Below are 12,735 nucleotides of genomic sequence, written 5' to 3' on the forward strand. Positions count from 1 at the left end.
CGTGAATGTTTACCGCGTCTTCGGCGACTGAGCTTCTCGTGGTCCACAGAATATATCCTAGCTGCAGCTCTTAGGCTCAGTTTCGGATCATTCTGGATTGCTTGAAGGGCTAATTGCACTTGGGCTTCGTCGGTTTTTAGGGGCATATTGCGTTGTGAGGGAAAGTCGATAAAAAATGAAAGGTATGAAGGAGTGGATTTGTGGGACGTTCGCTTGTCTGGGACGTTCTGCTTATCATGTACGTTAGCTGGGGTGGAGTCTGATTTACGATAGTCGCTACAACTCCAAAATCCCTAAAGGAGGGTTAGGGTACATGCACCATATTATACTTCAAACCCCACCATTTCCGACAGCAGTAGTTCCCACTCGGCACAAAAGCTATCCGACCGTCGATGACGATTGTTTCCTGCGTGCCGGCACCAAGATTTACCATTTGGAGTACCCAGTGACGCGTCAACTCAGTCTTTCTGTTTAAATCAGTCCGGATACTCCCTCAATCTTCGATATCCAGCCAGCTTCGACGCGACGGCTACCCAAGCCGCTATCCACCGCCAAACAAAGCCACAACCGATGCCGCCAAAACGCCGCCGTAACCGGCCCCCAGATCCGGAACCCGCGCGCCCGGCTTCACCACCCTACGATCGCCCTCAGCCGCCCGATGACGAAGACCAAGAGGAAGAAGAAGACGTGGCAGAGCACGCTCCCCTTCCCTTTTACAACACTACCTTCTCGGCGCACCGAGTCTCGCCTCTTTACCTCGGCAGCGAACTGTTGACGCCGAACCGGCTGCAACTCCTCGCGCAACGGCTACGAGACAAACTTGTTGGGGATGTTGTCCGCGGCGTCGAGGTTCGGGCAGCCGACGCGGGAGAGGAGTCCATCATCGGCAGGGCGGGCGCGTTGGAACAGGTCAAGATAGGCTGGGTCAGCGTCGCGGATGTGCTGGGTATATCACAAGAAGGATTAAACGGTATCGGTGAAGAGGAAGGCGAAAGAGCTGGCTGGCGGCAATTGACAGAGCAACTACCCGACAAAAAGGCGCTGCATATTACACTGCGGTACGAGATGGCCTCGTGCGCGGCGCTCATGCTGCCCCGTCTGGCAGATTCCAGAAGAGACGACGTGCCAACCCCGGCGCAAACACGGTTCTCGGTCGGTGACGCAAACGTTATGGAGTGGGAACCCACCCCTAACCGCTTCCTCTCCCTTCCGCTCCTCCTCCTGCGAATGCCGGCGCCGCTCAAAACCACCATTGCCGATTTCCTGTCGACGACCTTTGACTGCCGTGTCAGCCCCATGCGTCTGGGCACGCGCAGCCTGATCCGCAGCTGGGAAGCGTGGATTCGGTTTGTCGGACTGCCGGCTCGCGGTCCGTTTGCCAAGGATGCAGTTCTCAGTCTGGGGTTCTATGTTCCGCCGCCGGAAAAGCCGAACACTTCGCCGGACGAGGACGACACCGTCGACCAACAACCTCTCGGTCTCAAGTCGATCGACGTAATCATCCCCGCCGACGAGCTACGGCAGTTTGTTGCCGCAGGTAAGAGGCTAGCAACCTCGCACCGCCAGCAAGCGCCAGCTTCTTCGAAGATGAGATGGGGCTGGGAAGACGACGTGCGGAAGCGGAGGAAGCTGGCTGGCCGACTGTACGAAGAGGGCTGGGAGTGGCGGACGGCGGATGAGGAGGAAGACGGCCAGCCGTTTACCGAGGCATTGGGTTGCTATTTGAAGGAGCATCTGAGTCTGAACATGTTCCATCCCGGTGTTAGGGTGGTCAAGATCGCTTGTGGCGGTTTTGCCATGTCGGAGAACCGGCTGAAGGTGTTTGCGCCGGCGGCTGAGGAGGGATTGTCGTTGCGAGGTGCCGTGCTGCAGTTTTTTGCCAGGTTGGTCGAGAAGGCTCGGGTACAGGCGGTGACGGGATAATGGCGGGAGGTAGCCGATCCGTCAAACGGTTCTTTCGTTCTTTGGACTTAGTAGTCGGCGCTTGGCGGGCTCGGAATTGATACCCCTGACTCGATCAGTCTTGTGTTTGGGTTATTTGAACGTACAATCGCCGAGAATTTTTGTCTTTGGTCATTCAAGCTGTCCCTCTCGTCAGAACGCATTCAATCCTCACTGCGGTCAACAGAGCCATTTCTTTTCTTTCTTTTTTTTTACGTTATATAAATATTATCGGTTCAAAGACATTGTTCCTGAACGTCAACGAATTACCGAGCGTATATGATGTTGTGTCGGATACTTCAACGCCGAGAAAGAACAGACTATGACCAGGAACAGCACAGCCTTACGCCCGGTAGTGGTGTTATTCAACAGGGTGCCATGACTGTTCTCCCTCTATCGATATTTCCTAAGTTTTGTCCGTGTCAGATGTCTTAGGGCCCGTCTGAGTTACAGAACAGAACCGCCCAACAGTAACAACAGCACTTGAACAGGAAGGCAGTTCCTGCGCCTTCAAACTGAGGGCATTAGTTTTCTGCGAGCAATATCTCTCTGCCTCTTCTCTCTAACTAGGATTCAAAAGATCCCTTCGGTCCTGCTCAAGAGCGTTTTATCAAAGCACTCGCGGCATGTACTTCTCAAACGACTAACGCGCCGACACAGGAATACACATCTCGAGCAACATGTCTTCCAACACGTCCTCCCCTCCCTTCAAACTACCCGTCTCACACCGCTAACAAGACTCAGGCCGCCGAGAAAACCAACTACATGCCCAACATTACAAAATACCTCGAGAACCGCGCCGGTCCCGAACCCATCGTCACCTGCTCCATCTGTTGCGTCTTCAAGACCGCCATCCCCGGCGTTCAGAACCAGTGGCGGCGTACTATCTCCTCCCCCACAGATGATGCCTGTGGCCAAGACAACGACGCCGTCGAATTCGAGGAGGCGGCGTACACTCTACCTTGCGGGCACGGCTTTGGCCTGGCGTGCTTCACAGTCTAGACTAGGGGCAATTTTCCAACAGATGCCGGACGACAACGGGCCGAGCTGTCCCACGTGCCGCCGGCCGGCGTTCCAGAACCGGGCTGAGGTGGCGGCAGGCAGGGAACGTTTTTCGCCGGATCTCCTGGACGAAGGGCGTCGGCGAGAGGTTGAGCTTGGGAACTAGGAGAAGGTTGATGGCGGAGCGCTTGACATTCAGCTGCGTCTTGATTGGAGCATGATGCCATTGGAGCTTCTTGGCGACGAGAAGTGGCTGCCGTTGAGGAGGATGTGAAGATGCGGGCTGGGGGCTTCTGGAAGAGGACGATTCGCGTCGTTTTAGATACATGCACCTTACTCGGGCGGGTGCTTGTCTGACTAACTGGCTAGGTGTAGTAACAATTGATCTTTTGCACTGGAAATAAAGCAAACATTCTCTACTGTGCTGATATCAAGGGGCTGAATGTTGCAAACGACGGATTTGACCTTCGTGATATTCCGCTGGTGGTTCTCTCACAGTCCGCTCAACTTCCTCTGCATTGAGTACATATGGCTGCTGAGGCGACATCTCGGTCATAACATAAGGTGAGCTTACGGTCGTGAGGTGTCGAATTATCGAGACGAACGTTGGGCAAGAACCTAAAGCTGAAGTTGAGAGATAACACTCAGTGTTCTCACAGGTTGAGCTACATAGAGCCCGTTGTGCGATACACCCGAGAAAGGTTCGTAACATACCGAGCATGAACAAAGACATGCCCCTATCACAATCGCAGTAATACAGCGTTAGCTTGCGCTGTAACGTTTCATGAACAAAGTAATGCCAACTCGTGCAGGTAAAAGGAAGAACAACTTTGGCAACTCCGAGTCTAGACTATAGGGGACTGAAGTTGTACATAGGTATGCAGGTCGTGTCACTTCAAGTTACTAACAGTTTCCGTGAGCCAGGTATTAGATCATCGTAGCTTGGGCCTACCAAGGCAGGTATGTCCACAATTTGATATCCGGCACCGTCACAATCGACTCAATGCCCTTGTCACTCTCAAACTCATCCCTATCCGTCGTCCCAACCACCTCTTCCCTCCATGCATCAACAACTTTGAGCATGTTATGGCACGTCGCCTCGACGACCTTCACAGCGTCCTCGCCAATCGGCAGCCTCAGCGGCATGCTCCGTCCGCTGGCGCGACCTTCGCCGCGGATGACGTCCACCATCAGCTCGACGCCCTTTCCGACGTCACCGCGCTCGTTGCCGTCGTGCGCCGCCGCCACCGCAACCATGGCTGCACGCTGGTCCGCGTACGCGTCCAGCGGCGGCGCGGCCGAGGCATACTGCGCGAGATTGGCGCCGTCGGTGAGCGGGGTCTGGAAGAAGCCCGGCTCGAAGTCGATGGTGCGGATGTTGAAGGGGCGGACCTCGGCAGCGAGACCGTCGACGATGGCTTAGGAGTAGTTGTCAGTAACCTAGGCTTTAAACAGAGTTATCTCGGGTCGGCGTTACCTTTCAGTGCGCCCTTTGCTGCGCCATACGCGGTAACCATGCCGGGCGTCCACCAAGCGTACATGGACCCAACAAAGGCAATGGTGCCGGACTGCTGGGCGCGCATATGTGGTAGAACTGCGCGGGTGACTGCGAGGGCGCCAAAGACATTCACGTCGAACAGCTTTCGGTAGTCATCGTTGCTATTCGGCCGTTGACAGTCAGCCAGTCTTTTCTCTAATTCTCGCAGGCTGAAATCGGGGATGACTCGCCTGGTCTCCTCAATAGCACCAAAAAAACCGTAGCCCGCATTGTTCACCAGCACGTCAATGCGGCCGTGGATCTTGGCTGCCTTGTCGACAATGTTCTTGACCTCTGCCTCGGGCAGGCTGACGTCCAGGTCCACGATGGCTGCGCCGGTGCCGTCCAGGTGCTTCAATTTTGTCGCGGCGTTGCGACCTGTTGCGATAACCTTGTCTCCGCGGGCCAGGGCGGAGTGGACGAACTGAGCACCAAAGCCGGACGAGCAGCCCGTGATAAGCCAGACGAGAGGAGCCATTTTAGGTTGCGTGTGTGTTGGTGGTATATAGAGGGCTGGTTGGGAGAGCTTCGGAGCAAAAAAGCCGGTTTCCGTTTTTGAAAGCAACAAGTGTGTTGTAATTGTCGGAACCCGGCCCACGATGGCGCGGTTTTCCTGTATAGTAAGTTGTTGAAGGTCCGGCAAGCCCAAGGGCACAGCGGTGTAGGAATAATAATTGTCGGAAGTTAGGACGCAGACAGGGGGTCACCACGGTGGGTGTCGTGAGAGAAGAGGGCGCGACGGGTGGACATCGCGGACGTGCGAAGCGCGCGGCGCGCATTAAGTAGTTGACCACATGCTGCGCAGCCCTGCCATGCAGCCGGCGTCACTAGCCGAGTCCGAAGGGCGTTGCAGAGTGAGATGCTAGCATGCTGGAATGATTGGGATTTGAGTTACTGAGAGGATCTCACGGTCCACTCTAAGTCCGAGGTGACTTCTATAATCCGATTCGTCTATTTCCGCCCTAGAACGGTTTGATGGTATCCCAGTGCGCAACCTTGTATTCCTCGCTTGGAACCACGCCCTCCTTGGCCCATTTGGATTCTTCGGCAGCGGGCGCGTCCTCCATAGCTTCATATTGGCAGCGGTTGGTCGATTCCATGTTGGACTCGGACCCCATCTAAGTTAGCTCGCGTACTTGCCTTGGAGTGAGAGATCTGTAGCATTCAACGCATGAGCGTGTCTGATCGTGGTAATGTTAGTTCTGATATAGTTGGAAGCGTTTCAACCCGAAGGCACAGAATTGAAAGGAAGTAAACTTGAAGAAACCGTCTCGCCTTCAGTGGTTTCTGTAAACGATTCTGGCAAGTTTGGGAACCCTATCCTCGGGCCGCAAGCTGATCGGTTGATTATGCCACAACCTGATGGTCGAAATCGGTCCGGCGAAGAATTGAGGATCGGGTATGGAAGATCAGGACTGGAGCCAGTGAGCATCAAGAATCGTTGTTCTGCCCGGCCGATCGGTACCAGGTGGACGATGGAAAAGTGAGGGAGTAACTAGAATGAAACTGGATGACGAGAATGGGTCCAGCAGAATGGAAAGAAATGTTTGCGCGCGGCCTTTGCAACTGGTAGTTACGGTGCAGAAATTCTTCTGCGTTCTGAGATCTTTTTCGTTTCTTGACTTCCGAGACGCACCGCAGGAGATGGGAGCTGTTGTTGTATGGCCAATGTCGTGGCAGAGTGCGAAAAGAAGTCTCGCAGAAGTTGTGAGATTCGTCGAGAACATAAACAAGAGGGTGCTTCCCGAGAGACGAGCTGGTTTTGTTGACCAAGTGACTTCCAACTTGATGATTGGAGGCCGTTCTCGATTATCATAAGAAAGTCGGGATGAAAACATGTGAGTTGGAAGATCTGTTCCACTTAGGCCAGGGGAAAACAAATCATGGATTTGTTAGTTAACTTATAACGTACATTATAAGCGAGCGGCGCATATAGGCGAGTGGCGCACTGATAAGGGCCAGTATGGAAATTCGGGCACAACACTAACAGCGGGATTAATTTGGGAATGAGCTGTTAGTGTTGTGCCCAGATTTCCATACTAGCCCTTATCAGTGCGCCACTCACCTCTATGCGCCGTTCGCTTGTAATGTACGTTAACTAGTTACAGTAAGTAATCGAATAAATCGGTGGGCTCCGAAACGATTTAGTTATTGATGACGTTGAGTGGAGCATGAGCCACTGGACTTGGTACAATATTTACTCTCCAGATCTCGAGAGCACATTGCAGCGTTGAAAGCCACTCCTTCCAGTTTGCCAAGAGAACAAGAATTGAAACAGTCTTTAAGGTAGTCAGTTGTGGCATCGGCATTGTGATTTGCCACATGATGACAGCCACGGAGCGCAACTGTTGCAGCGCCCAAACCCTTGGGATTCCTCCGTTTCCCTGATACCCCTCAATCTCGAAGGTACGCTTCTCTCAATTCAGAAGCCCCATAATCTTAAACCACTTGCCGGGTGCATTCTCTTTGACTCCAGTTATTCTCACCATCCCTCAGTTCCCTCAGCCCCACGCCATAAACCAAGTTTACTTCTTAGTCGGCGCCGCCCCTGCCTCGGTAGTAGACACTGGGCTCCCTTCGACTCTTTGAGTGTCTTGTGGATGGCTCATCATGTAGCCGTATGTGCCCATGACGGTCATGATTAAGCCTCCGACCATAGCGTAGCTGGACGACAAAGATGACAGGTCAGTCGAAAAAGTTGGTCTCTCTCCACTCAGGCTGATATCGAACTCACGTTTTTGGGCCAGCTACTAAAGTCGAGGTGGTGCCGTCCGGCCCGTCATTCTTGTACATGGCCGTCCTCACATTGGTGATGCGCGGTTGGCGGGTCAGGGGGCGGGCACCGCTACCCCTGAGTGGGAATTTGGCGATATTGGCTCTGAGCATGTTTTGAGCTTTGTGACTTTGATTGAGTGAGTTTGTGGCTCTAACCATTCAAATTGCATGTGTTGGAGATGTTTCGAAAGTGGTCTCGATTATCAACCCCGGGCGCTGAGGTCATGATGCTCCCAATGTATGACGCAATGCAAGGGGCGAACTTTGCGGAATCGTTTAACACTCAAGGTAGGTACCTTAGATCCACATAAGTTGCCTTGTAGTAGCAATTCGAACTTCCATCGTACCTTCTTGATTGAATGATTTGTACACATTGGAATCAGACCCTAAGCTGAAGAATGGTTTTCCTTCTGCCACGACATTTGATCACCGGCACGAATAACACGGCACGATGGCAGGCTCTGAGTTCCAAACTACGTCGTCTGCAACATTCCGAGACAAAACGGAACCGCTATGCTCAGGCAATGCCTGCATGTTAGGTGGTATCGGCAATACACATTGCGATGAGCGCTCTATTGTTGATGGTTTTGGAAGCCAAAGAAATGTAACAGTCTTGCGTCCTTAGGAGGAATGTCCACGCGCGCTTAGTTCGGCGACCACTGTGTAAGTAACACGTAGCAGGTAGTAACTCACTATAACAGAATGATCCTTCTCGAGGGTGCCGATCCCTTGGTCGCCTACCTTGCACATCCAAGCCCCGGCATCCGAGGTGAGTTCCCTTGATGAGACCTTCCGGGCGGGTAAATGCCTCCGGGCCGGAGATCCGCGTCAGGTGTGCTCAATGGTGCCATTCGGAGTCGATGTGGTTACCAAACAGGCATAGAAAGTGTCCTGAAATCTCGTGCATGTCCCAGCTATAAGAGTAAAACGACCCATTCAACCGATGGAGGTTCCGGAGCTGGGCAATTGCCCACCCATACCGGCCAAACGTTACTCATAACGGCATATTTATTCCAATATGGATGCATCTGTGGTCAAAAACCTCTCATAAGGAGGCGGCTAAGACTCTCACCTCCGTTGCAATAGGTCCTTTTACTTCTCAACTACTCATCAATCAATTTCTCTTATAGAAGATGTGGTTGCTGTCCCTTGCGCTCACGGCGGCGCTCGCTGGCCTCGCCCGGGCGTTCTTGCAAGTCGTGCCAGGAGCGACATGGACAACCGTGGGTTCAAAGTCATTCATCAGGCCGCAGAGCCGCGAGTGAGAGTCGTCTAACACCCTCTGCTAGCCCAACGGTGAGCACCTGCAAGCGCACGGCGCCGGCATGATTCAGGTCAACGGTACCTACTACATGATCGGCGAGGACAAGAGCGGCGGCCACTCGTTCTCCAACGTCAACTGCTACGCCTCGACCGATTTGGTGCAGTGGACGTATGTCGGCACTCTCTTGTCGCGGACCAGCTCGGGCGACCTCGGGCCCGACCGCGTGGTCGAGAGGCCCAAGGTCATCTACAATGACAGGACGCGCAAGTATGTCCTCTGGATGCACATGGACAGCAGCAACTACGGCGAGGCGAGGGTCGCCGTGGCCACGGGCGATTCCGTGTGCGGCAGGTACCAATATATCCGGAGCTTTCAGCCGTGAGTCGTTCCTCATATTGGCTCTCCTCAGATGTCCCTGGAATTGACTTGAGGATCTGCAGGTTGGGCAGGGAAAGCCGTGATATGGGCTTGTTCAAGGACGATGATGGCAAGAGCTACTTGCTGACCGAAGATGTTGGTGTCCTCCCTAGTCCCTTTACAGTTTCACCTCTCGAACCGGTCAATGCTAAAACCGAAACAGCGTAAATACGGGCTTCGCATCGTGGCCTTGTCGGATGACTTCCTCAACCCGACTACCGACGTCTACTCCTGGCGACTCGAAGGCGGCAACCGGGTCGAAGCGCCGGCCATGGTCAAGCTCGGCGGAACTTACTTCCTTTTCGCGTCCATGATGACCGGATGGGACGCCAACGAGAACCAATACACGACGTCTACCTCGCTGACTGGCGGCTGGTCAAGCTGGAAGAAGTTTGCCGACAGCGGCTCAAAGGTGCCTTCCCCGTTCCCACCTCACTACCCCTCTTTGAGCCAGATATGGGGTACCTGGAAACTCACCCGCAAACAGACGTACAATTCACAAACAACCAACATCCTCAAAACCAGCTCGAGCAGCGCCATCTACCTCGGGGACCGCTGGGTCAAGGACAACCTGATGGCAAGCACCTACGTCTGGCTGCCCCTGCGCATCAGCGGCACGACCGTGACCATGAAGAACTTTGTCTCGTGGGTGCCGACATCCAACCCCGCCTCCTGGCAGAACCCACCCGCGGAAACCAGCTACGAGGCCGAGAAGGCAGCCTACGGCGGCAAGGCGCGCACCGTCGACTGCGCCGGCTGCTCTGGCAAGCTCGCGGCGGGCTACATCGGGGGGCCCGATCGCGGGAGTGTCACCTTCAGCGGCATCCGCAGCGACATTGATGGCTTAACGACGATCCGCATCAAGTTCCTGAACGGGGACAGCGGCCCGCGGTATGCGAATGTCAGGGTCAACGGGGACGGCGGGAGGAAGGTGGCGTTTTTGCAGGCCACGGGCGATCCGGCGAGCAGCACGCTCCATGCCAACTTGAGGAAGGGATCGAGTAATACGATTGTTATTGAGGGCTGGGGTACGGGTTGGGGCCCGGATATTGATCGGTTGATGGTGCCGGTGCAGTAGTTAGGTAGGAGTACTTTCAGGCCACCATGACCCATTGGCGAAGATGGCTTCTTTGGCCAGAGCCGATAATTGGTTTGAAATGGTTGCACAGACTGCGTTTGACTCACGTCGCCGCTAGCGCAGGGGCACGACGGTCGTGTCTCCTGAAACCTTGCGGTGATGGCCCTGGTTCTGTTATGCTTGGTCCTGAATTCTGGTGTCGATGTACTTTCATGTCGACAAGGAGGAAGTGGTTGGACCTTGTGCCTGAGCACATTTTGGATGAGACGGCAATGGCCAAACTGGATGGCTGAGCACCTGTTATTGACGGGCAGGTCGCGCAGCTAGCAGTCTGGTGGGGATGGGAAAGCGTGACAAGGTGAAGCCAACTCGGACTACACGAGTAGGTAGTTACCAGACCTACCGCTGACTTCAGTTCTTCATGGAGGTACAGGAAATGTGAACTCCCAGAATCCTGTCAGTGATCCCTTTTGGCTACAACAGGGCAGCAAGGAAGTCACTGAAGTCATCCACCACACCCAGACCGGTAACAGCGTCCCATCCCTCGCCCGCCAGCCATCCATCTGCTCTCGTTCCATCCGGGAACCGACACCCGGCGCTCTCGCCCACCGTCACATCCCTCAACACCTTCTTGACCCTGCCCGAGTACAGCAGCGGGTTCAGCCACCCGAGACTCGGCATGCCGGCCCTCATCCGCGCATCATTCACCAGCGCCACCATGGCCGCCACGACGGGCGTGCTCGCGCTCGTCCCATACACCTGCCCGTTCTCGCCGCCCATGAGGATCTGGAACCCGGACCCAATGGCACTAATATCCGGCATCGCCCGGCCGGTGTGATTGAACAGCGCCAACCGGGTCGTATCGTTCCGCTTCTTCAACCCCTCCACGTACCCCCTCACCACCTCCTCCTGCCACTCGGGCCGCGCAAAGAAGTCGCTAAACCCGCCCGAACTGAACGCCGCGCCCGTGACAGGCGGCGCGACGTTATCTGTCGCGCCCACCGCCGTGACGTACGGACAGTCCGCGGGGAAGGTTGTCACGTAGCGTTTGGCCTGCAGCTCGCGCGAGAAACATTGCGTCTTGCCCGTGCCGGCCGCGCCGCCGTCGCCCGTCGCGACCAGCACCGACACGCCGCGCGCGGCGAGCGCCGCAAACTGGTCGCACACGCGGTGGGCATACGCCCGCGGCACGCTGACCTCGTCGTCCGAGTACGAGATGCTGAGCACGTGCGGGATCTCCGAGTCCGGTTTGGAAAGCACGTGGTCGAGGAACTCGAGGAAGGGCTCGTTGTCGGATTCCGAGTCCGGGAAGGCTTCGCCCGTCATGGCGTCTAGTTTGGTGCCCCGGCCACCCGTGACGTAGTAGATTATCTGCGACGGGTACGCGAGGCCCATGGCGTATTGCACGTCGAGGGAGGCTTCGATGCCGGCGTTGCTGGGGGAGTCTTGGGGGTTGGTGCCGTTGTTGATGAGCTCGACGGTGAAGTTGTAGGTGGGCGGTAGGAGGGGGGCCATGATGTCGAGGAAGAGGTCGACATCTGAGTGGAGGATCCATTGCTCGAGGAAGCCGGCTATGCCCAGGCGGACGGGGGACGCTGGTTTGGCGGCCGGGGTGTAGGACATGTTGTAGAGCTTCTTAATGCAGTCCGGTACGGTGGCGGCGAAGCAGGGGAGGTTGGGGAACAGCTCCTCGTGGGAGGGCACTCGAGTTGAAGTGGGGAGGCTGATTGCGGACTTGGTTGGAATAAGTGTCCATGGGGACGGTCTAGTGGTGGGCTTAGGATTCCAGGGCCATGGCCTTGGCTTGGGACGTCGACGATGGCCGCGGCGTGGGCGCGGCGGCATGAAGTTGGTGAGGGGGTGCACAAAGTCGATGTAATCGCGCAACCAGGAAGGGATCGTGTAGGAAAGCGCTCGCAGGACGGGTTCGGAATCGCTGCCATTGTAGGCGTAGTAACCCAGGTCGGCCTGGAAGAGCGACTTGACGGCGCTGGCGGACACGTCGAAGCTAATGAGGCCGCCCTGGTTATTGAGGTCGCGGATCCCGCTCGACTTCAGCCAGCTGCTCACGGCACGGGCCGTCGCATCGGGTGGCTGGCGATGCCACAGGACTTCATCCCGGCTCAGGTGCTGCCCAAACGACGGGTGGTTGGAGTTTTGGCGCTGGTGCAACTTGGCCTTGAGTTCCTCGATCCCTGGCTCTTTCAGGGCAACGAAAAGCGTGATTTTGTCAGAGGCATTGGCGTTGCCCTGGAAGGACCAGCCAGGCGGTATCCTTTTTGTCTGTTCCAGGATGACAGAAGGGGCCGCGTGGACCGTGATGGCAAGTCCAAGGACGATGGCGAGGAGGCCGTAATACTGCATGGTGGCGAAGAGTTGAGCGAGTGGACAAACTACTCGTCGGAGCCCCGTTGTCAACCAAGACCTGGACTCTGCCTCTGAGGGTCGCAGGGTGGGTTAGGATCATGGTTATAAGAAGGATCCGTCTGGTCGCTGGCGACAACCCGCATGTCGCGAACTCGAGTCCTTCCCCAAGCTCGGCGTGGCTAGTTCGAGTCAGATCATATCGACTCCACGGCCGTGAGCCGTGGCCTCATGACTTGATGAGGCTCGGCACAATATATGAGGGACATCGTGGAGCGGAAGGACCACGGATCCGGGTGGGGATCACGTAAAGAACAAACAAGCTCGCTGTTACCGTGAGCTTCGGGGCAATATGTG

General features: G+C 55.6%; 5 protein-coding genes across 5 annotated transcripts; 2 read left to right on the top strand and 3 right to left on the bottom strand.

The window, feature by feature from the left end:
* The first annotated feature begins 376 nt into the window (after positions 1-376).
* N657DRAFT_647677 (uncharacterized protein) lies at positions 377-2,282 on the top strand. The gene has a single exon (XM_062793368.1). The coding sequence runs from the start codon at positions 571-573 to the stop codon at positions 1,921-1,923; it is 1,353 nt and encodes a 450-aa protein (XP_062645282.1). The 5' UTR covers positions 377-570; the 3' UTR covers positions 1,924-2,282.
* Positions 2,283-3,891: 1,609 nt separating this feature from the next.
* N657DRAFT_698976 (NAD(P)-binding protein) lies at positions 3,892-5,351 on the bottom strand (the record flags this gene model as incomplete). Its single annotated transcript, XM_062797338.1, has 3 exons — positions 4,668-5,351; positions 4,421-4,583; positions 3,892-4,361 (listed from the first exon to the last, which is right to left on the bottom strand). The coding sequence occupies exons 1-3, from the start codon at positions 4,956-4,958 to the stop codon at positions 3,892-3,894; spliced, it is 924 nt and encodes a 307-aa protein (XP_062645283.1). The 5' UTR covers positions 4,959-5,351.
* A 1,288-nt stretch (positions 5,352-6,639) lies between these two features.
* N657DRAFT_622822 (uncharacterized protein) lies at positions 6,640-7,366 on the bottom strand (the record flags this gene model as incomplete). Its single annotated transcript, XM_062790660.1, has 2 exons — positions 6,640-7,144; positions 7,215-7,366. 2 exons carry the CDS (start codon positions 7,364-7,366, stop codon positions 7,006-7,008), a joined length of 291 nt encoding a protein of 96 aa, XP_062645284.1. The 3' UTR covers positions 6,640-7,005.
* An 829-nt stretch (positions 7,367-8,195) lies between these two features.
* N657DRAFT_647681 (carbohydrate-binding module family 35 protein) lies at positions 8,196-10,464 on the top strand. Its single transcript, XM_062793369.1, has 5 exons — positions 8,196-8,478; positions 8,545-8,897; positions 8,960-9,032; positions 9,100-9,348; positions 9,424-10,464. The coding sequence occupies exons 1-5, from the start codon at positions 8,389-8,391 to the stop codon at positions 10,012-10,014; spliced, it is 1,356 nt and encodes a 451-aa protein (XP_062645285.1). The 5' UTR covers positions 8,196-8,388; the 3' UTR covers positions 10,015-10,464.
* A 24-nt stretch (positions 10,465-10,488) lies between these two features.
* On the bottom strand, positions 10,489-12,716 carry N657DRAFT_622830 (tripeptidyl-peptidase-like protein; the record flags this gene model as incomplete). Its single annotated transcript, XM_062790661.1, has 1 exon — positions 10,489-12,716. The coding sequence occupies exon 1, from the start codon at positions 12,376-12,378 to the stop codon at positions 10,489-10,491; it is 1,890 nt and encodes a 629-aa protein (XP_062645286.1). The 5' UTR covers positions 12,379-12,716.
* Positions 12,717-12,735: the final 19 nt, after the last annotated feature.

The sequence above is a fragment of the Parathielavia appendiculata genome (genome assembly GCF_033297405.1).
Source record: "Parathielavia appendiculata strain CBS 731.68 unplaced genomic scaffold N657scaffold_11, whole genome shotgun sequence".
Lineage (NCBI taxonomy): Eukaryota > Fungi > Ascomycota > Sordariomycetes > Sordariales > Chaetomiaceae > Parathielavia > Parathielavia appendiculata.